The following is a 24,463-nucleotide window of genomic DNA, read 5'->3' as shown; positions in this document are numbered from 1 at the left end:
TCTTATTCCTCTCATCATAACTCTTAGACAACCAACACCTAAAAGCAAATCATTTTATTCTTGAGCCAAATTTTTTCCTTATTTGCTTTTTGTGGGTCCATACGCTCTTTTTTTTTCTTTTTTTTGCCCCTTTATTACTTTTCCCCAATTCAGGCCCTCCATCACAGGCATTGTTTGTTATAATTCACAGTTCACCACAAGATTTTCTCAAGAAAGAGGGGAGAGGAGAGGAGAGGAAAAAAGGAGGGGGGGAATAATTTCTTTTTTTTTAAATTTTTATTTTATTTTATTTTTCTTTATTTCATTATTAATTTTTTTTAAAAAAACAACTTCGATTTTTTATTTTTTTATTATTATTTTTTAACTTTTTATTCTTTATTAAATCTCATTAATACTATCAACAATACTACCCTCAGATGCCATTAAGGAAGAGAAAATCGAGTATCATGGATACAAAAGAAAGAGAGGTAACACAGCTAGATGAGGAAAAATCTATGGAGAAAAAAATTAATATATTGGAAACCTTGGAGCTAAACGACAGAGAATTCAAGATAGAAATCCTAAAAATTCTCCGAGATATACAAGAAAACACAGAAAGGCAATTTAGGGAGCTCAGAAAATAACTCAATGAACACAAAGAATATATGTCCAAGGAAATTGAAACTATAAAAACAAATCAAACAGAGATGAAAAACTCAATTCACAAGCTGAAAAACGAAGTAACAAGCTTAGCTAATAGAACAGGTCAGATAGAAGAGAGGATTAGTGAAATAGAAGACAAGCAACTTGAGGCACAACAGAGAGAAGAAGAAAGAGACTCAAAAATTACAAAAAATGAGATAGCCCTACAAGAATTATCTGACTCCATCAAAAAGAATAACATAAGAATAATAGGTATATCAGAGGGAGAAGAGAGAGAAAATGGAATGGAGAACATACTCAAACAAATAATAGATGAGAACTTCCCAAGCCTGTGGAAAGAACTAAAGCCTCAAGTCAAGAAGCAAACAGAACTCCAAGTTTTCTTAACCCCAACAAACCTACTCCAAGGCATATCATAATGAAATTGACACAAACCAACAGCAAAGAAAAAATTCTCAAGGCAGCCAGAGAAAAGAAGAATACAAAATATAAAGGAAGGCCCATTAGATTATCATCAGATTTCTCAGCAGAAACTCTACAAGCTAGAAGAGAGTGGACCCCAATATTTAAAGTCCTGAAAGAGAGGAACTTTCAGCCACGAATACTATACCCATCAAAGCTATCCTTCAAATACGAAGGAGAAATAAAAACATTCACAGATACAGAAAAGATGAGGGAATTTATCATCAGAAAACCCCCACTCCAGGAATTACTAAAGGGGGTTCTCCAATCAGATACAAAGAAAAAAAAAAAACAGAGCCACAAGTAAAAGCTCCAAGAAGAACACAATAAAACCAAATTTAAACTGTGACAACAACAAAAAGAAAGAGGGGGAGAAGATGGAGATTAACAGTAGCAAAGGACGATGGAGTGCAAAAGTACTCAGAAAATAGTTCGCTACAATGAACAGGGTAGGGACCCTTTTCATTACTCAAAGGTAACCACCATTGAAAAAACCACCACAGAAGCACATGAGATAAAAAAGATAGCAACAGAGGAAAGATGTATGGAATACAACCAAATAAAAACAAAAGATAGAAAAACGAAAGAGAAGGATCAAACAAGACACAAAACTAACAGAAAGCAAGATATAAAATGGCAATAGGGAACTCAAAAGTATCAATAATTACACTAAATGTAAACGGATTAAACTCACCAATAAAAAGGCACAGAGTAGCAGAATGGATTAAAAAAGAAAATCCAACTGTATGCTGCCTACAGGAAAGTCATCTAAGTAACAAGGATAAAAACAAATTCAAAGTGAAAGGCTGGAAAACAATACTCCAAGCAAATAACATCCAAAAAAAAGCAGGTGTAGCAATACTCATATCAGATAATGCTGACTACAAGACAGGAAAAGTACTCAGAGATAAAAATGGCCATTTCATAATGGCTGAGGGGACACTGATTCAAGAAGACATAACAATTCTTAATATATATGCACCAAACCAAGGAGCACCAAAATATATAAGACAGCTACTTATTGACCTTAAAACAAAAACTGACAAAAATACAATCATACTTGGAGACCTCAATACACCGCTGACGGCTCTAGATCGGTCATCCAAACAGAGAATCAACAAAGACATAGTGGCCTTAAACAAAACACTAGAGCACCTGGATATGATAGACATCTACAGGACATTTCATCCCAAAGTGACTGAGTATACATTTTTCTCCAGTGTACATGGATCATTCTCAAGAATTGACCATATGTTGGGCCACAAAAACAACATCAGCAAATTCAGAAAAACTGAAGTTGTACCAAGCATATTTTCTGATCATAAAGCCTTGAAACTAGAATTCAACTGCAAAAAAGAGGGAAAAAATCCCACAAAAATGTGGAAACTAAACAACATACTTTTAAAAAATGAATGGGTCAAAGAAGAAATAAGTGCAGAGATCAAAAGATATATACAGACTAATGAAAATGACAATACGACATATCAGAATCTATGGGATGCAGCAAAAGCAGTGATAAGAAGGAAGTTCATATCACTTCAGGCATATATGAACAAACAAGAGAGAGCCCAAGTGAACCACTTAACTTCCCACCTTAAGGAACTAGAAAAAGAAGAACAAAGACAACCCAAAACCAGCCGAAGAAAGGAGATAATAAAAATCAGAGCAGAAATAAATGAATTAGAGAACAGAAAAACTATAGAAAAAATTAATAGAACAAGGAGCTGGTCCTTTGAAAAGATCAACAAAATTGACAAACCCTTGGCAAGACTTACCAAGGAAAAAAGAGAAAGAACTCATATAAACAAAATCCAAAATGAAAGAGGAGAAATCACCACGGACACCATAGATATACAAAGAATTATTGTAGAATACTATGAAAAACTTTATGCCACTAAATTCAACAACCTAGAAGAAATGGATAAATTCCTAGAAAAATACAACCTTCCTAGACTGAGTCAAGAAGAAGCAGAAAGCCTAAACAGACCTATCAGTAGAGAAGAAATAGAAAAAACCGTTAAAAACCTCCCCAAAAATAAAAGTCCAGGCCCTGACGGCTATACCAGCGAATTTTATCAAACATTCAAAGAAGACTTGGTTCCTATTCTACTCAAAGTCTTCCAAAAAATTGAAGAAGAAGCAATACTTCCAAACACATTTTATGAGGCCAACATAACCCTCATACCAAAACCAGGCAAGGATGGCACAAAAAAAGAAAACTACAGACCAATATCTCTAATGAATACAGATGCTAAAATACTAAACAAAATACTAGCAAATCGAATACAACGTATTAAAAAAAATAATACATCATGATCAAGTGGGATTCATCCCAGAATCTCAAGGATGGTTCAACATACGTAAAACGGTTAATGTAATACACCGTATCAACAAAACAAAGAACAAAAACCACATGATCTTATCAATAGACGCAGAAAAGGCTTTCGATAAAACACAACACAATTTTATGTTTAAGACTCTCAACAAAATGGGTATAGAAGGAAAATATCTCAACATGATAAAGGCCATATATGATAAACCATCAGCTAACATCATATTAAATGGCACAAAACTGAAGGCTTTCCCCCTTAAATCAGGAACAAGACAGGGTTGTCCACTCTCTCCACTCTTATTTAATGTGGTACTAGAGGTTCTAGCCAGAGCAATCAGACAAGACAAAGAAATAAAAGGCATCCATATCAGAAAAGAAGAAGTAAAGGTATCACTTTTTGCAGATGATATGATCCTATACATCGAAAACCCCAAAGAATCCACAAAAAGACTACTAGAAACAATAAGCCAATACAGTAAGGTCGCAGGATACAAAATTAACATACAGAAGTCAATAGCCTTTCTATATGCCAAAAATGAAACAACTGAGAAGGAACTCAAAAGAATAATCCCCTTCACAATTGCAACAAAAAAATTAAAATACTTAGGAATAAACATCACCAAGAATGTAAAGGACTTATATAATGAAAACTATAAACCATTGTTAAGGGAAATCAAAAAAGATATAATGAGATGGAAGAATATACCTTGTTCTTGGCTACAAAGAATAAATATAATCAAGATGGCTATATTACCCAAAGCAATATACAAATTTAATGCAATTCCCATCAAACTTCCAATGACACTTTTTAAAGAAATAGAGCAAAAAATCATCAGATTTATATGGAACTATAAAAAACCCCGAATAGCCAAAGCAATCCTAAAAAAAAAGAATGAAGCTGGGGGCATTACAATACCTGACTTCAAACTCTATTATAGGGCCACGACAATCAAAACAGCATGGTATTGGCAGAAAAATAGACACTCAGACCAATGGAACAGAATAGAAAGTCCAGAAATAAAACCACATATATATAGTCAAATAATTTTTGATAAAGGGGCCAACAACACACAATGGAGAAAAGAAAGCCTCTTCAATAAATGGTGCTGGGAAAACTGGAAAGCCACATGCAAAAGAATGAAACTGGACTACAGTCTCTCCCCCTGTACAAAAATTAACTCAAAATGGATCAAAGATCTAAACATAAGACCTGAAACAATTAAGTACATAGAAGAAGACATAGGTACTCAACTCATGGACCTGGGTTTTAAAGAGCATTTTATGAATTTGACTCCAATGGCAAGAGAAGTGAAGGCAAAAATTAATGAATGGGACTACATCAGACTAAGAAGTTTTTGCTCAGCAAGAGAAACTGATAACAAAATAAACAGAAAGCCAACTAAATGGGAAATGATATTTTCAAACAACAGCTCAGATAAGGGCTTAATATCCAAAATATACAAAGAACTCATAAAACTCAACAACAAACAAACAAACAATCCAATAAAAAAATGGGAAGAGGATATGAATAGACACTTCTCCCAGGAAGAAATACAAATGGCCAACAGATATATGAAAAGATGCTCATCTTCTTTAGCTATTAGAGAAATGCAAATCAAAACGGCAATGAGATACCACCTCACACCTGTTCGATTAGCTGTTATTAGCAAGTCAGGTAATAGCAAATGTTGGAGAGGCTGTGGAGAAAAAGGAACCCTCATACACTGTTGGTAGGAATGTAAAGTAGTACAACCATTATGGAAGAAAGTATGGTGGTTCCTCAAAAAACTGAAAATAGAACTACCTTATGACCCAGCAATCCCTCTACTGGGTATATATCCCCAAAACTCAGAAACATTGATACGTAAAGACACATACAGCCCCATGTTTATTGCAGCATTGTTCACAGTGGCCAGGACATGGAAACAACCAAAAAGCCCATCAATAGATGACTGGATAAAGAAGATGTGGCACATATACACTATGAAATACTACTCAGCCATAAGAAATGATGACATCGGAACATTTACAGCAAAATGGTGGGATATTGATAACATGATACGAAGTGAAATAAGTAAATCAGAAAAAAACAGGAACTGTGTTATTCCATACGTAGGTGGGACATAATAGTGAAACTAAAGAGACATTGATAAGAGTGTGGTGGTTACGGGGGGGAGGGGGGAATGGGAGAGGGATAGCGGGTGGGGAGGGGCACAAAGAAAACAAGATAGAAGGTGACAGAGGACAATCTGACTTTGGGTGGTGGGTATGCAACATAATTGAACGACAAGATAACCTAGACTTGTTATCTTTGAATATATGTATCCTGATTTATTGATGTCACCCCATTAAAAAAAATAATTATAAAAAAAAAAAGAATGAACCTTGACTACAGTTTGTCTACCTGCAAAAAAATTAATTTAAAATGGATCAAAGACCTAAATATAAGACCTGAAACTGTAAATTACATAGAAGAAAACATAAGTGTTAAGCTCATGGACCTTGGCTTTAGAGAACAATTTAAGAATTTGATTCCCATCTTAAACTAATAATACCTTTACTGGGAAAAGCATTCTATGTTTACAGTTTTCCTCCTCAGAATTCTAAGGATTTTCACATGGAGAAAAAACAAAATGTTAATACTATAGATCAGGGGTCCCCAAACTTTTTACACAGGGGGCCAGTTCACTGTCCCTCAGATTGTTGGAGGGCCGGACTATAAAAAAAACTATGAACAAATCCCTATGCATACTGCACATACCTTATTTTAAAGTAAAAATAAAAAAAAATAAAAAATAAAAAAAATAAAAAAACAGGAACAAATACAATATTTAAAATAAAGAACAAGTAAATTTAAATCAACAAACTGACCAGTATTTCAATTGAAACTATGGACCTGCTTTTGGCTAAATGAGATGGTCAATGTGCTCCTCTCACTGACCACCAATGAAAGAGGTGCCCCTTCCGGAAGTGTGGCGGGGGCCAAAGAAATGGCCTCAGGGGGCCGCATGTGGCCTGCGGGCCGTAGTTTGGGGACCCCTGCTATAGATTGTTGTCAATAATTGAAGAATTTTTCTGTAAAAGAGTCACCAAAGGGGAATACAAGATGGCGCTGGAGTAGGTGGACATACCAACATCCTCCTCCCAGAACCAAAGTGGATTACAGAATAATTTTAAGAACTATCATCTGGAAAAACCAATTTTAGACTAAACTAAGAGGACTTTTCAACCAAGGAACACTGAAGAAGCCACACCGAGACTGGTAGCAAAAGCAGAAATGCGGAGAGGGCTGCCCAGTTCCCCGGAGTGAACGGCAGCCGGGAGAGATTCGCGTGGCAGGAAGGGAGTTCAGCAGAGAGGGAAGGGTCCTGAGACCCAGGAATAAAGCCCCAGCCTGCAGCCCCAGAGCCCAGAAGAGGCATAAGGACAGTAATTAGTTGGAAATACGTCAGGATACTGTTTGTGAGAAAGAGATTGATTTCTCAGACCCAGGATCCTTCTTAAAGGGACCATGCAGACCACCTCTCTCACAACAACTCACCAGGGGCTCCGGGGGAAGGGGAGAGAGGAGAGTACTAGAGTAGCAGGAAGAGAGTGTAATCTAGGAGGCACAGGGAGAAACATTTTGGGAGACAGCCACCCTAACCCCTGGGACGAGTCACTTCCCAAATCTGAAGTGAATATTTCCCCCAGAAACAGCAATACCAGCAAAGGGAAGCAGGAGCGCAGCCAAACAAGCTCTCCTGCGGCACTCAGAGGAGAGTTGCTTAGAAGGAGGGAGCTTTCGGGACTACAGTAGTGAGTATTAGGGTCTGAGCTGCAGCACCCACACCCACACGGCTGAGGGCTTGCCCGAGGGTGGGCAGCAGCGGGAAGCAGAGGCGCAGTTCTGTCGGCAGGGGCGGAAGCCTGCTAGCCACCACTGGGCTCACATGTGAGCTCAATCTTGCCCGGCTGGGTAGGAGTAGGTGGGCAAAGTGGTCAAGCCCAGCTGACGACAGCCTGTAATCCGGCCTGCGGGAGAAGGGCGGGAACCCCGGAAGGGGTGGAGACCTGCCCTTGAGCAAGGGTGCAGGAGCACTGTCTTGCCCCACCGAGGCTTGTGGCTTGACTTGGGAGCCGGCTCCTCCCATGGGGGTGGAGCCAAAAGCCCAGAATAGGCAGAGTCCCACTACTGAGCGTGGGCACGCAGTCCTGCCTGGGCTGTGGAGCCAGGACTTGCAGCCATCCCACAAGCAGGCTCCTCCTGCAAGGGTGGGGTGAAAGCCCAAAAACAGGCGGAGACCTGCAGCTACGCAAAGGTGCTGCCACTGACCTCAGGGACGAGCATAATACCACTCACGGGGGCGAGGCAAAGGCCAAGGCCACCAAGGCTTGTGCACCTGAGCACGAGATCACAGCCACTCCCGTGAAGGAGAGGTGGAAACCACAGCAACAGCCCCACTGGGCAGGCACCGGCAATGCCCAAACCCAAAAGCCCTAGGCAGCAACAGAAGAGGGGATGGCGGGCCAGCAGACAGACCATACCTAGGGAACAGAGGCCATACCCAGTGGATTCCAGTTGCCAAAACCTTCCTTTACACAGAGAAAATGAGAAGGCAAAGAAATGCAACACAAATGAACCAAGAGAAATCCCCAGAAAAGGACCTAAATGAATCAGATATAACCAAATTACCAGATGCAGAGTTTAAAATAACGATTGTTACGATGCTCAAAGATATTAGAACAACAATAGATGGTCATTACGAACACCTAAATAAAGAGATGGCAAATATAAAAAAGGACATTGAAATAATAAAAAAGAATCAATCAGAAATGACAAATACAATATCTGAAATAAAGAACACAATGGAAGGAATTAAAAGCAGGATGGATGAAGCAGAGAATCGAATCAGCGAGCTAGAGGACATGATAAATAAAGGCGCGGAAGCAGAGCAGAAAAAAGAAAAGACTCAAAAAGTCTGAGGAAACTCTAAGAGAGCTCTGTGACAACATGAAGAGAAATAACATCTGCATCATAGGAGTTCCTGAAGAAGAAGAGAAAGAACAAGGGAGACTTTGTTCAAGCATATCATAGCTGAAAACTTCCCTCAATTAAGGCAGGAAAACATCTCACAGGTTCAGGAAGCACAGAGAACTCCATTAAGGAGTAACCCAAAGAAACCAACACCAAGACACATCATAATTAAAATACCAAAGCTAAGTGATAAAGAGAAAATATTAAAAGCTGCTAGAGAAAAAAAGACTATCACCTACAAAGGAGCCCCCATAAGGATGACTTCTGACTTCTCAACAGAAACACTTGAGGCCAGAAGGGAATGGCAAGAAATATTCAAAGTAATGCAGAACAAGAACCTACAACCAAGACTACTTTATCCAGCAAGGCTATCATTTAAAATCGAAGGAGAAATAAAAAGCTTCCCAGACAAAAAACAACTCAAGGAATTCACTACAACCAAACCAAAGCTGCAAGAAATGCTAAGGGACCTGTTGTAAATAGATTAAAGGAGAAAAAAATATATAGCAAAAGAGGAATACAGTTTTAAAGAATAAAATGGCAACAAACAATTACTTATCAATAATACCCTTAAATGTAAATGGATTAAATGATCTGATCAAAAGACATAGGGTAGCTGCATGGATAAGAAAACAGGACCCACACATATGCTGTCTACAAGTGACACACCTTAAATCAAAAGATGCACATAGACTGAAGATAAAAGGATAAAAAAAATATTTCATGCAAATGGAAATGAATAAAAAGCTGGGGTAGCAATACTTATATCAGACAATGGACTTTAAAACAAAGACCATAGTTAGAGATAAAGAAGGTCACTACATAATGATAAAGGGAGCAATCCAAAAGGAAGATATAACCATTATAAATATCTACACACCTAATATAAGAGCACCTAAATATATAAAGCAGACTTTGATGGACTTAAAGGGCGAGATCAACAGCAATACTATAATAGTAGGGGATTTCAATACCCCATTAACATCATTAGATAGATCCTCAAGAAAGAAAATTAACAAAGAAACAGCAGACTTAAAGGACATATTAGATCAACTCAATTTAATAGATATCTTCAGAACCTTTCACCCTAAAACAGCAGAATGTATATTCTTTTCAAGCGCTCATGGTACATTCTCTAGAACAGATCACATGTTAGGGCACAAAAGCGGTCTCAACAAATTTAAGAAGATTGAAATCATATCGAGCACTTTCTCTGATCACAATGGCATGACACTAGAAATCAACCATAACAGGAAAACTGAAAAATACTCAAATACTTGGAAACTAAATAGCATGTTATTAAATAACGAATGCGTAAACAATGAGATCAAAGAAGAAATGAAAAAAATCCTAGAAACAAACGATAATGAGCATACATCAACTCAAAATTTTGGGACACAGCAAAAGCAGTCCTGAGAGGAAAGTTTATAGCATTACAGGCATACCTCAAGAAGCTAGAAAAAGCTCAAATAAACAACTTAACCCTGCATCTAAAAGAACTAGAAAAAGAACAGCAAGTAAAGCCTAAAGCTAGTAAAAGGAAGGAAATAATAAAGATCAGAGCAGAAATAAATGACATAGAGATCAAAGAAACAATACAGAGGATCAATGAAACCAGCAGCTGGTTCTTTGAAAGGTAAGCAAGATCGATGAACCTTTAACCAGACTCACCAAGAAAAAAAGAGAAAAAACTCAAATAAATAAAATTAGAAACGAGAGTGGAGAAGTAACAACTGACACAACAGAAATACAAAATATTGTAAGAAAATACTATGAAGAACTGTACGCCAAAAAACTACACAACCTAGATGAAATGGACAAATTCCTTGAAAACATATAATCTTCCAAAAATTAATCTGGAATAATCAGAAAACCTAAATAGACCAATTAAAACAAATGAGATGGAAACAGTTATCAAAAAACTCCCAAAGAAGAAAAGTCCTGGGCCTGATGGCTTCACAAGTGAATTCTACCAAATATTCAAAGAAGAACTAACTCTTATCTTTCTCAAGCTATTTCAAAAAAATTCAAGAGGAAGACTTCCAAGCTCCTTTTATGAGGTGAGCATAATTCTGATTCCAAAACCAGGCAAAGACAACACAAAGAAAGAAAATTATAGGCCAATATCCCTGATAAATTTAGATGCAAAAATCCTCAACAAAATATTAGCAAACCGGATCCAGCAATATATGAAAAAAATCATACACCATGATCAAATGTGATTTATTCTTGGGGGCAAGGCTGGTACAATATTTGCAAATCAATCAATGTGATTCATCACATAAACAAAAAGAAGGAGAAAAACCACATGATAATTTCAACAGATGCAGAAAAAGCATTTGACAAAATCCAGCACCCATTCATAATCAAAACTCTCAGCAAAGTGGGAATACAGGGAACATACCTCAACATGATAAAGGCCATCTATGACAAACCCACAGCCAATATCATACTCAATGGGCAAAAATTAAAAGCAATCCCCTTAAGATCAGAAACAAGGCAGGGGTGCCCCCTTTCACCACTCTTATTCAACATAGTCCTGGAAGTCCTAGCCACAGCAATCAGACAAGAAGAAGAAATAAAAGGCATTCAAGTTGGAAAAGAAGAACTAAAGCTATCATTATTTGCAGATGATATGATATTGTATATAGAAAACCCTAAAGTCGCAGTCAAAAAACTACTAGACCTGATAAATGAATTCAGCAGGTGGCAGAATATAAAATCAATACTCAGAAATCAGAGGCATTTTTATACACTAACAATGAACTATCAGAAAGAGAAATTAAGGAATCAATCCCCTTTACCACTGCAACCAAAAAAATAAAGTATACCTAGGAATAAATTTAACCAGGGAGATTAAAGACTTATACTCGGAAAATTATAAAACATTGATAAAAGAAATCAGAAAAGATACAAACAAGTGGAGGCATATACCGTGCTCATGGTTAGGAAGAATAAACAGCATTGAAATGTCTATATCACCCAAAGCAATTAATAAATTCAATGCAATACCGATTAAAATACCAATGACTTACTTCAAAGATATAGAACACATATTCCAAAAATTTATATGGAACCAAAAGAGAACACGAATAGCCTCAGCAATCTTGAAAAGGAAGAATAAAGCGGGAGGGATCACACTTCCGGATATCAAGTTATATTATAAGGCCATAGTACTCAAAACAGCGTGGTACTGGCATAAGAACAGGCATATAGATCAATGAAACAGAACTGAGAGCCCAGAAATAAACCCACACTTTTATGGACAACTGATATTTGACAAAGGAGGTAAGAGCATACATTGGAGTAAAGACAGCCTCTTCAACAAATGGTGTTGGGAAAACTGGACAGCTACCTATAAAAAAAATGAAACTAGACCACCAACTTACACCATTCACAAAAATAAACTCAAAATGGATAAAAGACTTAAATGTAAGCTGTAAAACCATAAGCATCTTAGAAGAAAACATAGGCAGTAAGCTCTCTGACATCTCTCGCAGCAATATATTTGCTGATTTGTCTCCACAGGCAAGTGAAATAAAAGACAGGATAAACAAATGGGACTTTATCAAACTATAAAGCTTTGCACAGCTAAAGACAATTAGAACAGAATAAAAAGACAAACTACACAATGGGAGAATATTTTTGACAATGCGTCTGATAAGGGGTTAATAACCAAAATTTATAAAGAACTTGTAAAACTTAATACCAGGAAAACAAACAATCCAATCCAAAAATGGGCAAAAGAAATGAATAGGCACTTCTCCAAAGAGGACATACAGATGGCCAACAGGCATATGTAAAAATGCTCAACATCACTAATGATTAGAGAAATGCAAATTAAAACCACAATGAGATATCACTTCACAACAGTCAGAATGGCGCTCATCAATAAAACAACACAGAATAAGTCCTGGAGAGGATGTGGAGAAAAGGGAACCCTCCTGCACTGCTGGTGGGAATGCAGACTGGTGCAGCCTCTGTGGAAAACAGTATGGAGATTCCTCAAGAAATTAAAAATCGAACTGCCTTTTGACCCAGCTATACCACTTTAGGAATATACCCCAAGAACACCATAGCACTGTTTGAAAAGAAGAAATGCACCCCCATGTTTATGGCAGCATTGCTCACAATAGGGAAGATCTGGAAACAGCTCAAGTGTCAGTCAGAGGACGAGTGGATTAGAAAGCTTTGGTACGGCCCTGGCCAGTTGACTCAGTGGTAGAGTGTTGGCCTGGCATGCGGAAGTCCCGGGTTCGATTCCTGGCCAGGGCACACAGGAGAGTCGCCCATCTGCTTCTCCACCCCTCCACCTCTCCTTCCTCTCTGTCTCTCTCTTCCCCTCCCGCAGCCGAGGCTCCACTGGAGCAAAAGATGGCCCAGGCACTGGGGATGGCTTCTTTGGCCTCTGCCCCAGGCTCTAGAGTGGCTCTGATCGTGACAGAGCGACGCCCTGGATGGGCAGAGCATCGTCCCCTGGTGGGCATGCCGGGTGGATCCGGGTCGGGTATATGTGGGAGTCTGTCTGACTGCCTTCCCGTTTCCAGCTTCAGAAAAATACAAAAAAAAAAAAAAGCTTTGGTACATACATACTATAGAATACTACTCAGTCATAAGAAAAAATGACATCGGATCTTTTACAACAACATGGATGGACCTTGATAACATTATACTGAGCGAAATAAGTAAATCAGATAAAACTAAGAACTATATGATTCCATACATAAGTAGCACATAAAAATGAGACTCAGAGACATGGACAACAGTGTTGGGGTTACAGGGTGGGGGGAGGAGAGGGAGGGGGTTAAGGGAGGGGAGGGCACAAAGAAAACCAATTAGAAGGTGACGGAAGACAATTTTATCAATGTCACCCCATCAAAATTAAAAAACAAAACAAAACAATTTGACCCCAAAGGCAAGGAAAGTAAAAGCAAAAATAAATGAATGGGACTACAACAAACTAAAAAGCTTCTGCCCAGCAAAAGAAACTGACAACAAAACAAATAGGCAACCAACTAAAGGGGAGATGATATTGCAAACAACAGCACTGATAAGGGGTTAGTATCCAAAATATCTAAAGAACTCACAAAGTTCAGCAACAAACAAGCAAACAATCCAATTAAAAAATGGGGAGAGGACCTGAATAGCCATTTCTCCTAAGAGGACATACAAATGGCCAATAGATATATAAAAAGATGTCATCTTTGCTAGCTATTAGAGAAATGCAAATCAAAACTACAATGAGATACCACCTCACACCTATTAGATTAGCTATTATCAACAAGACAGATAATAACACGTGTTGGAGACTGTGGAGGGAAAGGAACCCTCATTCCCTGCTGGTGGGAATACAAATTAGTACAATCATTATGGAAGGAAGTATTGTGGTGTCTCAAAAAATTAAGAATAGAACTACCATATGACCCAGCAATCCCTCTCCTGGGTATCTACTCCCAAATCTCAAAAACACTGGTACATAAATACACATGCAGCCCCATGTCCACTGCAGCATTTTTCATAGTGACCAAGACATGGAAACAACCAAAGTGTCGTTAGACAGAAGATTGGATAAATAAGATGTGGTACATATATACAATGGAATATACTCAGTGATAGGAATGATGATACAGTGACATTTACAACAACATGGATGGACCTCAAGAACATTATACTGAGTAAAATAAGTAAGTCAGAAAAGGCTATGAACGGTATGATTTCACACATGTGTGAAATATAGTAAATATGAGACTTATAGACATAGATAAAAGTTAAGTGGTTACCAGAGGGTAAGGAACATGGGGCAGGGGGAAGGGGACTTGAATAAACGGTGTTGGGGGGGGGAGTGTCTAAAGAGAAACAAATATACAGTGACAGAAAATGATTTAATTTTGGGTGATGGGTATACAACATAATCAACAGTTCAAATGCTATAGAAATCTTCACCTGAAACCTATGTATTCTTACTGATCAATGTCACCCTGTTAAAGTCAATTTTCTAAATAAAATTTTAAAACAACAAAAAAAATGTAACCTAATAATTTTTCATGAATCTCTTTCATTGTCCATGTTTCCTAACAACTGCCAGGATAAACTCAAATCAATAGATTTGATCCTCAAATTCTTGCCCGATAGGAGTCATCAGTAGATGTTTAAAATAAGTTTTTTAATTTATTATTATTTTCATCTATTATTTTACCTAAGAACTATTAACATAAAGCTCTCTGATATGGAATTATAGTAGAGACCAATGTTAAACCGACATTTTTACTCAGGTCACAAAACTTAACTAAAAACTCTGTTGGCCATGAGGACTCACAAGCTTTTAAAGGAAAGTGGGAACGAAAGTCTATATAAGGAGATACACATAAACACTTTCCTTTATAATACCTATTTCCTTATTCATGCACCACTTGGCAGAGGAATCTAGAGCTTCCTTGTGAAATCAATGTGTACACTTCCCATATAATAAATAGGAAAAAGCTTAATATTTTTCTAATTATAAAGATATTTTTGGGGCCTTGGCTGGCTAGCTCAGTGCTAGAGCATCAGCCTGGTGTATAGAAGTGCAGGGTTCGATTCCCAGCCAGGGGACACAGGAGAGGCACCCATCTGCTTCTCCACCCCTCCCCCTCTACTTTCTCTCTCTCTCTCTCTCTCTCTTCCCCTCCTGCAGCCAAGGCTCCATTGGAGCAAAGTTGGCCTGGGTGCTGAGGATGTCTTCATGGCCTCCACCTCAGGCTAGGGGCTCAGTTGCTGAGCAACAGAGCAAAGCCCCAGATGGACATGCCAGGTGGATCCCAGTAAGGGCTCATGCAGGAGTCTGTCTCTGCCTCCCCTTCCCTCCCTGAATAAAAATAAATAAATAAGCAAATAATATATTGAAAAAAAGGATATTTTTTGTATTCTTACATTTAGAAAATAGTTTGTATATCAATACCATATTAGATACTGATTCTCTAGCCAGAATTCTAATCTCCTACTAGAAACTCAGTTATTCTGATTTAAACAAAATAATTCACTTTATAATGACCTGTTAAAGAATTTCCAGGAAGAAATTATTCTGATGGGTGGTATATCTGCTTCAAGTTCCCTCTCAGTCAGACGCTCCAGCATTACTGGGGAAGGACTTATTTTGAGTAAGTCATGTTTCATAGTTAAAACATATTTAAGGGCCCAATTCATTTCAAGCATATATATTTCTCAAATGTAGTATTATTATAACTCACAGTATAATTACTATAATATCATAATTAATATGTTGACTAACCTGTTTTACTTAGGAACAGCATTATAAACACAGTATCCAGCAACAGACTAAATGATATAATCTTCATAACCAAGAATGTGCCGAGGAGCATGGAGCTATTCACCCTTCCCCTCCGTAGAATCAAGCTATACTTTTCCTTAGATGGCATGTCTGCCTCTTACAGCTTTTCTGCCTCCTTTGCCTTGTCAGGAGGCCGCCAGTCATTTCTTCCTCCTATCATATCTGTTAGTTAGCAGGCTGCCCGGTCTCCATGGAGCTCTCTTTTGATTCTAGAAGTAGCAGAAAGAATCACAGCCTCAAAGTGAAGTGGGTCTGTCACAATCCAGCAGCATGGCCCTGACTCACTTGAGGACTGCTTCCTTGTCGACACAATAACAGAACTGGCCTGAACGATCTTTAAGATCAACCTAAAGATTTTATGAGGCATTTTGCTCAGGGCCGAAAAAACTAACATCTAAGTTTATTAGAACTGTGTCCAAAGAAAGAACAGAGAAACTCTCATAAAAGGACCTCAGAGGTTCCCATACTTTGGTACACAGAATTTACAGCCATGTCACGGACTTTGAGGTCTTACTTCTAGGTTCTTGGCTATGTTTCCAACAAGTGAGGTTCCTTATTGGCTAAATCACGTCCAGATAAATGAGAACGAACTACATTAAGAGCTTTTTTAAAAAGAAAATTAGATATGACTTTTAAATATACTTCCTTCAGGTAAAAAGGACGAGAATTCAAAAAGAAATTTTCAAAAATCCACAGGTTACATTATTCCTTTAAGAAAACATTTCTAAACACATTTCCATTTGATATATCAATAAATGACACTGCATACTAAAAAATGATTTACCTATAACTACATCATGGCCATCAACCAAGCCAGCAGAGAAGAGCTCCTGAGACACCCCATCTGCCGTATCTGTTCAAATATGAAATGAATATGTATTAGTAACCAAAAATAAGTAAATATATAAAAATCAGCAATCTGGTACAATGCAAAATATATATTTTTTAATTTACAAAAAACACCCACATGTGATTTGATTCAACAATTCAGATTCTATCCAGAGGAAAAATCATTGCTGTGTACAATTTGCATCTTGCTATTTATTTAACAGAAGTTATACAAAGTCATTGTTTCATTTTTGGTGGACCAGGAAACTTCTACCCTTTGGCTACTCTCTAACCATCAAGTGCACCTCTAGAAGTTGTCACAGCTGGTCCCACGGTGCTGCTCTTCCTTCTTTCTAAGGTCCATTCCAGTCACCACCAATCCTTTTTGTCAATCATATCTACTGAGTCAGAATTTATGGCAAAGGCTTGAATAGGTAGAATTTGATACAACCTTATAGTTGTTGGACTATTATGATGAGCTATTTAAATATATGCTATTAAGACATTCCTTTAACATGACTGATCACTTGATAACAACAGATTCATTTTCTTAGAAAATGTTGTTGAATAAAGAATATAGTGCTCAATGGTAAGTGCAGGAGCTAGCAATCTCATAAAGAGGGCCAGAATAGGCTGTAGCAAGTGAATATGACTGAAATTACTTAGTTGAAAGGCTATGAATGAACATTATAGTGAGATGTCTGCATGAAGACCTTGTAAAGAGAACTGACAATCTGCAATGTGCTCAAAAGAACCATTGTGAATTTCTATGTTTTCATAAGGGACATGACGTGGTTCCCGTGGCCTGATATTCTCACAAACATCCAGAGCTGTAGCTGGATAAAAAGAAACCAGCTCAGCAGCCAGTAACAACCTAAATGAACGTTTGACTTTAAGTGTCTTCTAGAGTCAGTAAAAGTGTGGAAGTATAGCCCAGTGGTTCTCAAACTTTATGAAGTCGGGCGCATTTAAAATTCTACAAATAATTGTAGGCACACTATATACAAATTTCTGAGAAATATGTTATAGTAATTAAGTCAAATATTAATATATATATAAAGTCTAAGTGTTCTTTTATGGTAATTAAATGAAATAAATGACAAAATTAAATTTATTCTGACATTAAGAAACATTTTTATGTTACATTTTTTGTTATGCTTTTTAGAATTCGTAAAAAATGAGGGATTTTAAAAAAAACGACAAAAAAGTTATCTTTTTTTATATATATAGATACATTCTTAGTAAGATTTAGTAAATTTGGCAGGTCCCGGTGTGAATGTGTTAAGTTTTTTCATTCTTGTGTTTATGAGAAACATGAGCCTGACATATGTGTCCTAGCGATTTCTTCAATGTTTGGGCATATATTTACAATATATTTAAAGGCAAACTCTCATTTTCTCGTCAATACATTTAAGAATTCCTCTCTTTTTACTCTTAATTGTGTTGAGGGTAGAAAATCCTAATTCACATAAATAGGATGTTGAAAATTGTAGTAAAATGTTCAATGCCTTTTTTAGATATTGCCACATATTCTTTTATAGAAATCCAAAAGGCTTCAAGAGATAATTTCTTATATTTAATCATCAATCCAAAACCCCCACCATACATATCATCTTAACTTTATACCAAACAAAAGATAGAAGAAACTTGCCTCCAGTCTTTCCGGAGAACATGGGGGGTAGTATAAACAATCCAGCACCAGAGCTTAACAGTATTTTGCAACCTAATCAGGCAAGTGAGGTGGGGGGTTGGGCAGACTGTCAGCTTACAGCCAATTCCCTATACCTCTGTCCCCCAAAAATCTAAACTCCAAAAACCCTGTTGGTTTTTTGGTCTCCAGCAGGCACATATTTCTCTGGAATACCATAGGGCGCACCTGGAAATCTTCTGGGGCGCACCAGTGCGCCCTGGCGCATACTTTGAGAAACACTGGTATAGCCGCTGAATTAAACAAGCATCTAAACTGAACTGCAGTTTGCTGTGCCAGGGGCTGCCCTCAACACAGTTCTTCCTTGCCTCACCTGTGATTTAGATGTTGTAACAATGTGAGTGTGTGTGCACACACATGTAAGCATGTAGCTGGAGGAACAATTCTCTTTACTAATTCTTGGGCTTTACAGGGCTCAGCCTGGTGTCTGACACACAGTAATTACTCAATAAAGAAGACGGTGAAAATGATGGAGCAGTGAAGACACCTGAGAGGCATCTTACACTCAGTGCATTCTCTTTCTCACTTTCTTGCATGGCCCAAATTCCCAGATCTGCAATAAAAGTCTGAGAGCCAATGTACATTCTTTCTACTGCCAAGAAATTGTGGCATTCTATCATTTTATTTGTTCTACTTCATAATGAATGAAATAAAATAAAATTAAAAATAAACACATAGAAATCTGACTAAACTAATCACTGGGCTGTATATCTGAAACTAATAATAATATTGTATGTCAACTGTAATTGAAAAATAAAAAATGATTACAAAATAAAATTCTATATAAGGTAGGCTTATCTTGGGCCTTGTCCTTATTGCTAGGAAACACTTTGTAAAATTCCCTTAGGAATAAAATGATCTCTTATCATGAAACCGAGGGTAGCATAAAGAAAGGTTCTACTCTGAATGTAATTTGGACTTATGAAGTTGGCTACAACATTCTGCCTCACAATCTCCAACTTTCTGGATGCACTGCAGACTCCAGGAAGAGAAGCCTATTAAACTAAAGGGCTTAACAGGGCACGCAGAAAACAGTCATTATATTTCTATTGACTGGTCATCTGTTAAAGCATCTGAATGTGTTACCATCATCTCTAAAGTATCAGTAAGACTCTGCACTTGAGGAAGGAGCTATAATCTCAGAATGTAGTTGAAAATAGAACAAACAAAGCCACAGTGAGGGCTAGCCCTCCAACAGAACCGAAGCAATGACACTCACAGAAGGTTAAAGTGTACAACATCTCCTACTATTTTCAGGATTCCTGGGTACCAAATGAGTCATATAAAAATAGCAAACAGCTCAGGCTGGCTGGCCATGAATGGAAATGTCCCGTGCGTGTGTGTGTGCGCGCGCGCGCGCGCGCGTGCGCCATTAAGCAGTTATTTTGTGTGCAGAAAGTAATGTCAGTAATAGTTTAGAACATAAATATAAAGGTAAGTGGTAACTTATTTTTCTTTAAGCTGCTTGACATTCCTGATGTGTAAACAAGTTAAATAATCATATATGCTCTGGCTTCCAACATGATAAACCCAAAGGGCTTGCCCTGAAAGGACAGAGGGTACCAGAGACGTTTGTGTTGTATCTTCTGTATTTCTGTGTAGATACAGCACAGACATAGCACACCCGTGGTGTGCATGCACAGAGGGCATGCAGACAATGTCTGGCACACAGACAGCCCTGGTAATTGCGTAGGTACAGCAATCTGGCCATGGTGTTTCCGTACTAACGGGCCTGTTTTTGCTGTCCAGGGAGAGTCAGCTATCATCTAGAAGCTAATGCTATGGTGTCTGTATGGGCAACCAAAGCAGAGACATTGGATCTAACTATGACAAACGAGGCTGCCACAGCCAGCACCAAGGGCCGGGGAATGTCCATAGGGCTGTCTTAGTCCCCAGAATCCTCCACTCAGAAATGCATTTCTCTGTTAGCTCTTTAAATTAAAATTGATTTTTATTGCCATTGTCGATTTTAAACAATCAGAGGAAAAGAAATGAGAATCTGTTCTTTCACTTACTGTACTTGAAACATTTATTACATAATTACTAGATTTTATCAATGCATTGACTGGTCAATATTTTTATATTAGGACAAAATAAATAGCTTTTTGATATCAGTAACTGGCACTGTATAATTTCACACACTGACTCTAAACTGTCAGAGATGAATGTTCCCAGAAAGATTAGTTAGCAAATTCATTTGGGCTTTAATTACATTATTTTGTGAAAGGTGCTTCAAATGTTAGTTTAATTCAAATATAAAGGGAATCATTAGATCTCTGTGCTTACAAGGAACTGTAGATCAGAGCCAGTGAGTTCATGACTATAGGCCCCGGAACATATTTTGTTTGGCTGGCAGTGTTTTTTAAATCTGAACGTGCATGTATTTAGACAAAATTCTCTAGTTTCCTGAAGGCCCCAACATTAACTTTGGCCCCCCTAAGTATTTGAGTTTGTCTTCTCTTGCAGGTGATAACAGTAAGGAGGTCAGGCAGTTAACCAATGCCATCCCAATAAATTAAAAAAGAAAAGAAAGTCTTGTACTTCAGGATTTGCAAAATTCTAGCAAATACAATTTATTTTTTAACCAATCAAAATTTATATGCTCTGACCAGGTGGTGGCGCAGTGGATAGAGCGTCAGACTGGGATGCAGAGGACCCAGGTTCGAGACCCCGGGGTCGCCAGCTTGACCTTGGGCTCATCTGGTTTGAGCAAAGCTCACCAGCTTGGACCCAAGGTCTCTGGCTTTTGCAAGGGGTTTACTCAGTCTGCTGAAGGCCCGTGGTCAAGGCACATATGAAAGAGCAATCAATGAACAACTAAGGTGTTGCAACGGGAGACTGATGATTGATGCTTCTCATCTCTCTTCGTTCCTGTCTGTCTGTCCCTACCTATCCTTCTCTCTGACTCTCTCTCTGTCTCTGTAAAAAAAAAATTATATGCAGATCTAATACATAAAATGCAATGTTATTAGCTTATATATTAATACATTCAAATGTAGAAGACGAATGTATTTTAGAACAATATTCAATACGGACATCAAGGCTGTTTTCATGTACATGAAACTCTGAAACCAGAGGTGAGGGTTAACAGTTACAGCCTTAGCATTTGTATCTTATTTTCACTTTTCCAGGTTGTTTTGGTTATAAACCAAAGAGTGGAAACAGTAATTTTTGTTGAACAACTAGTCTTGTGGTCTCTGAAGCCTGTTCATATACGTTACTTGTAATTAACTAACCAAAATCACCCTTGCCAGGTGATAGAACTACCAACAAATATGACATGGTTCTATGATTTCCAGGCAACCAGGAGCTGAAAAAGCAAGCAGTCTTGCCTTTAAACTGTTTAGTAACTATTTAAAACACTAAAATTGTGTTCAGCTTCAAGACAGGCCTTATTCCCTCCAAGCTTACCAGTGGTGCCTGCAGCAAACAGAGGCACAGACACAGGCGTTGTGTAACCTGAACTGAGTACACAGCCAAGTCTGTTACCTTTTTGCATATCACTGTTTGCTGTTCAAGCCTCATTACAACTGCTACATGCTTCGCACGGCACTGATGACAATTTCTTCTAGGCCCTTCATCACCACGCAAGTACTTCCTCTAAGAGCTGAGCTATATGCTTGACTTATTTATATCCATACATACACATACATACAGTCCATGCCACTGGAGTTCAGACAGTCAGCAGTGTTTCAGTTTGGATTCCCTATAATTACCATAAGTCCTTCCTCCCCTCCCCACCTTCCTCTTTCCATTTTTGTTTTGAGAGAAAGCATTTATGAATAGTAAATTATAAACATGTGCTTGTAATCAACTTCTGAAATGTTTTTTGTAGCAATAAAATAATAATTTCAATTAAAACTCACCTCTTCCTGGAGTAAACTCAAATCGTATATCATTAAGTTCCTTTCTGGAGTTCCTGAAATACATAACACATAACATATTAAAATTTAATGAGAAGAGTTTAATCAAACTAAATGTATTACAACTTTTACAAGATGCTATAACATGTAGATAGCATTTTACAGTCTTGGGTTACCTCCAAGCACTCCCTCAACTGAAAGTAACAGTTACAACAATAACAAAGGGAAATTTTTGTTTCATTGATTGAATTTAACTTACATAAACCTGCTCATATCACAAAATCCCAACAGTATAATGTTCATTTTATATTTCTACACAAAATTAGTAATCTTAAATATCATATCATAATAGAACATTTCAGAAGATTTTAGTTCTGAATAAATGATATTCAATACATTTTTCATATTTTTTTGAGAAAATACTATTTTATCAAGTTATTTTTTAAAGTGAAACAAACAGAGAAGATAGTTGTGGCAATAAAGTTCATGATAGCGCTATACATTAAACCACATGACAAAATGGCCAGAATAAAGTATGTATTTTGTAGTTAGAGGGGGGACCTCTGAATGTTGTAAAATTACCCACTGGATATTTAAACCTTAGTTAAATAAATATATTGATACAATGCTTACATAAAATTGTAATATATACATACAGGGTGGGCAAAAATAGGTTTACAGTTATGAGTTTATGAAACACAGTTTATCCTTGTATTATTTATTATTGTATTATTTTCCACACAAACAACTGTAAACCCACCTTTTCCCCACCCTGTATATATTCAATAAAAGAATAAAGTGGTCCTCCTTCCCCAGTTTCACTGAGAGAAAGCCCTTCTAGAACCCAGTGCCTGCAGGAGCTGGCACAAGTCTCACACCTTTCTATAGGCAGAGAAGTAAAGACTCAAGAAATCGGGGGATGACTAAGCCAGGCCACGGAACTAGGAGCACTGAACAACTCTGCATTTCCTCGCAGGTGTCTCCGTCTTACTTCATCGCTACTCCTCCCAGAGACAGAGTACAGCTAGCGGACATTAGCAATTCCTACAGCTGTGCTTCTCAGGACCTCCTGAGTGTCTGAACACTGAAAATTCCCAACTCTTTATTTAAAAAACCCACAAAAAACAGATGCATGAACAACACATGAAGTTGCAGACAACCGCAGATGGTTCAGAGATCATCTTGCAGCCGGGAATAAGCAACCTTACCTGAGTTGGAGTATGCCATGAGCAATCAGTGCCCGCAGACTGTTTGCATGTTGGAGGGGTCAGATAGCCTCAGCTTTCCTAAAAAACTACCAATGTCACCACACATCTACACAGTGCTTTCCTATGTCAGCAGTTCTCAAACATTTTAGTCTTGGAAGCCCTTTCCATGCTTAAAAAGTATTAAGGACCCCTAAAGGAGCTTTTGTTTATGTTGATTATATCTATCAAGATTATTGTATTGGAAACTAAACCTGATACACTTAAAAATGTTTTATTTATTTGAAAATGACATGTTAATACAAAAATTTTAAATGAAAAATAAATTTACTTTCCAAAAGAAAAACAAATCAGTGAAAAAAGTACACTGCTTCCTATTTTTGTAAGCCTTTGTAATGTCTGGCTTATGACAGCTGGATTCTTATATTTTTGCTTCTGTATTCAACCCGTTGCAATATCACATCTCATGTAGCCCATCACTGGGAAATTTTACTGTACATATGTGAAAGAAGGAGAGTGACAAAAGCAAATAATTACTTAATATTACATAAAAATAGTTTTGACCTCATGGGCCCCCTGAAAGGGTCTCAAGGACCCCTAGGGGTCACAGGACCACACTTTGAGAAGCTCTGATAACAAATTTCATGAATCAAATCTCATTTTACCTAACAATCAACTTTTGAGGTATACAAAGTAGGCATTACTTGGTTCCCATTTTTTAGGTATATTCAAGGCTTTTCCAGGTTTACAAATTTTATGAGTGGTAGAGTGAGGACCAGAAATTCTATACTGAAAATACATAATACAAATAGAAACACTCAGTTCTTTCACTTTTCAGAAAAGACTATATTCCCAAGATTTCACATTACCATAAAAGATCAGCAAGCATTCATTTATCTAATAGCCTGACTTTGTGTGCTGTGTATCAGGAAAGGTGGAATTAGAACTAAAACTATCCAGTAAGAAAAAAGGGTCACCAGGAAAGCAAGTATTGGGAGTAATTTAAAAATGAAATGCCAGAAGAACAAAAAGATGAAAAGGAATTTGGTTTGATGCTAAGTTATGTCCTTGTTCCTTTC

At 37.6% G+C, this 24,463-nt stretch overlaps 1 protein-coding gene across 4 annotated transcripts in view; it reads right to left on the bottom strand.

Annotated features, from left to right (window-relative positions):
• The window catches only part of STK39 (serine/threonine kinase 39), a 335,094-nt gene that overhangs the window by 55,771 nt on the left and 254,860 nt on the right, over positions 1 to 24,463 (bottom strand). For all 4 annotated transcript variants that reach the window (XM_066279983.1, XM_066279985.1, XM_066279984.1 and 1 more), the window contains exons 15-16: positions 22,183 to 22,235; positions 16,565 to 16,633 (exon numbers count right to left, since the gene is read on the bottom strand). In XM_066279983.1, coding sequence (XP_066136080.1) covers positions 16,565 to 16,633; positions 22,183 to 22,235 — 122 coding nt within the window. The remainder of the gene's footprint in view (positions 1 to 16,564; positions 16,634 to 22,182; positions 22,236 to 24,463) is intronic.

This window comes from Saccopteryx bilineata, chromosome 5 (assembly GCF_036850765.1).
Source record: "Saccopteryx bilineata isolate mSacBil1 chromosome 5, mSacBil1_pri_phased_curated, whole genome shotgun sequence".
Taxonomy (NCBI): Eukaryota; Metazoa; Chordata; class Mammalia; order Chiroptera; family Emballonuridae; genus Saccopteryx; species Saccopteryx bilineata.
Note: the sequence above shows the minus strand (reverse complement) of the source record. Positions and strands in the feature narration are given on the sequence as shown.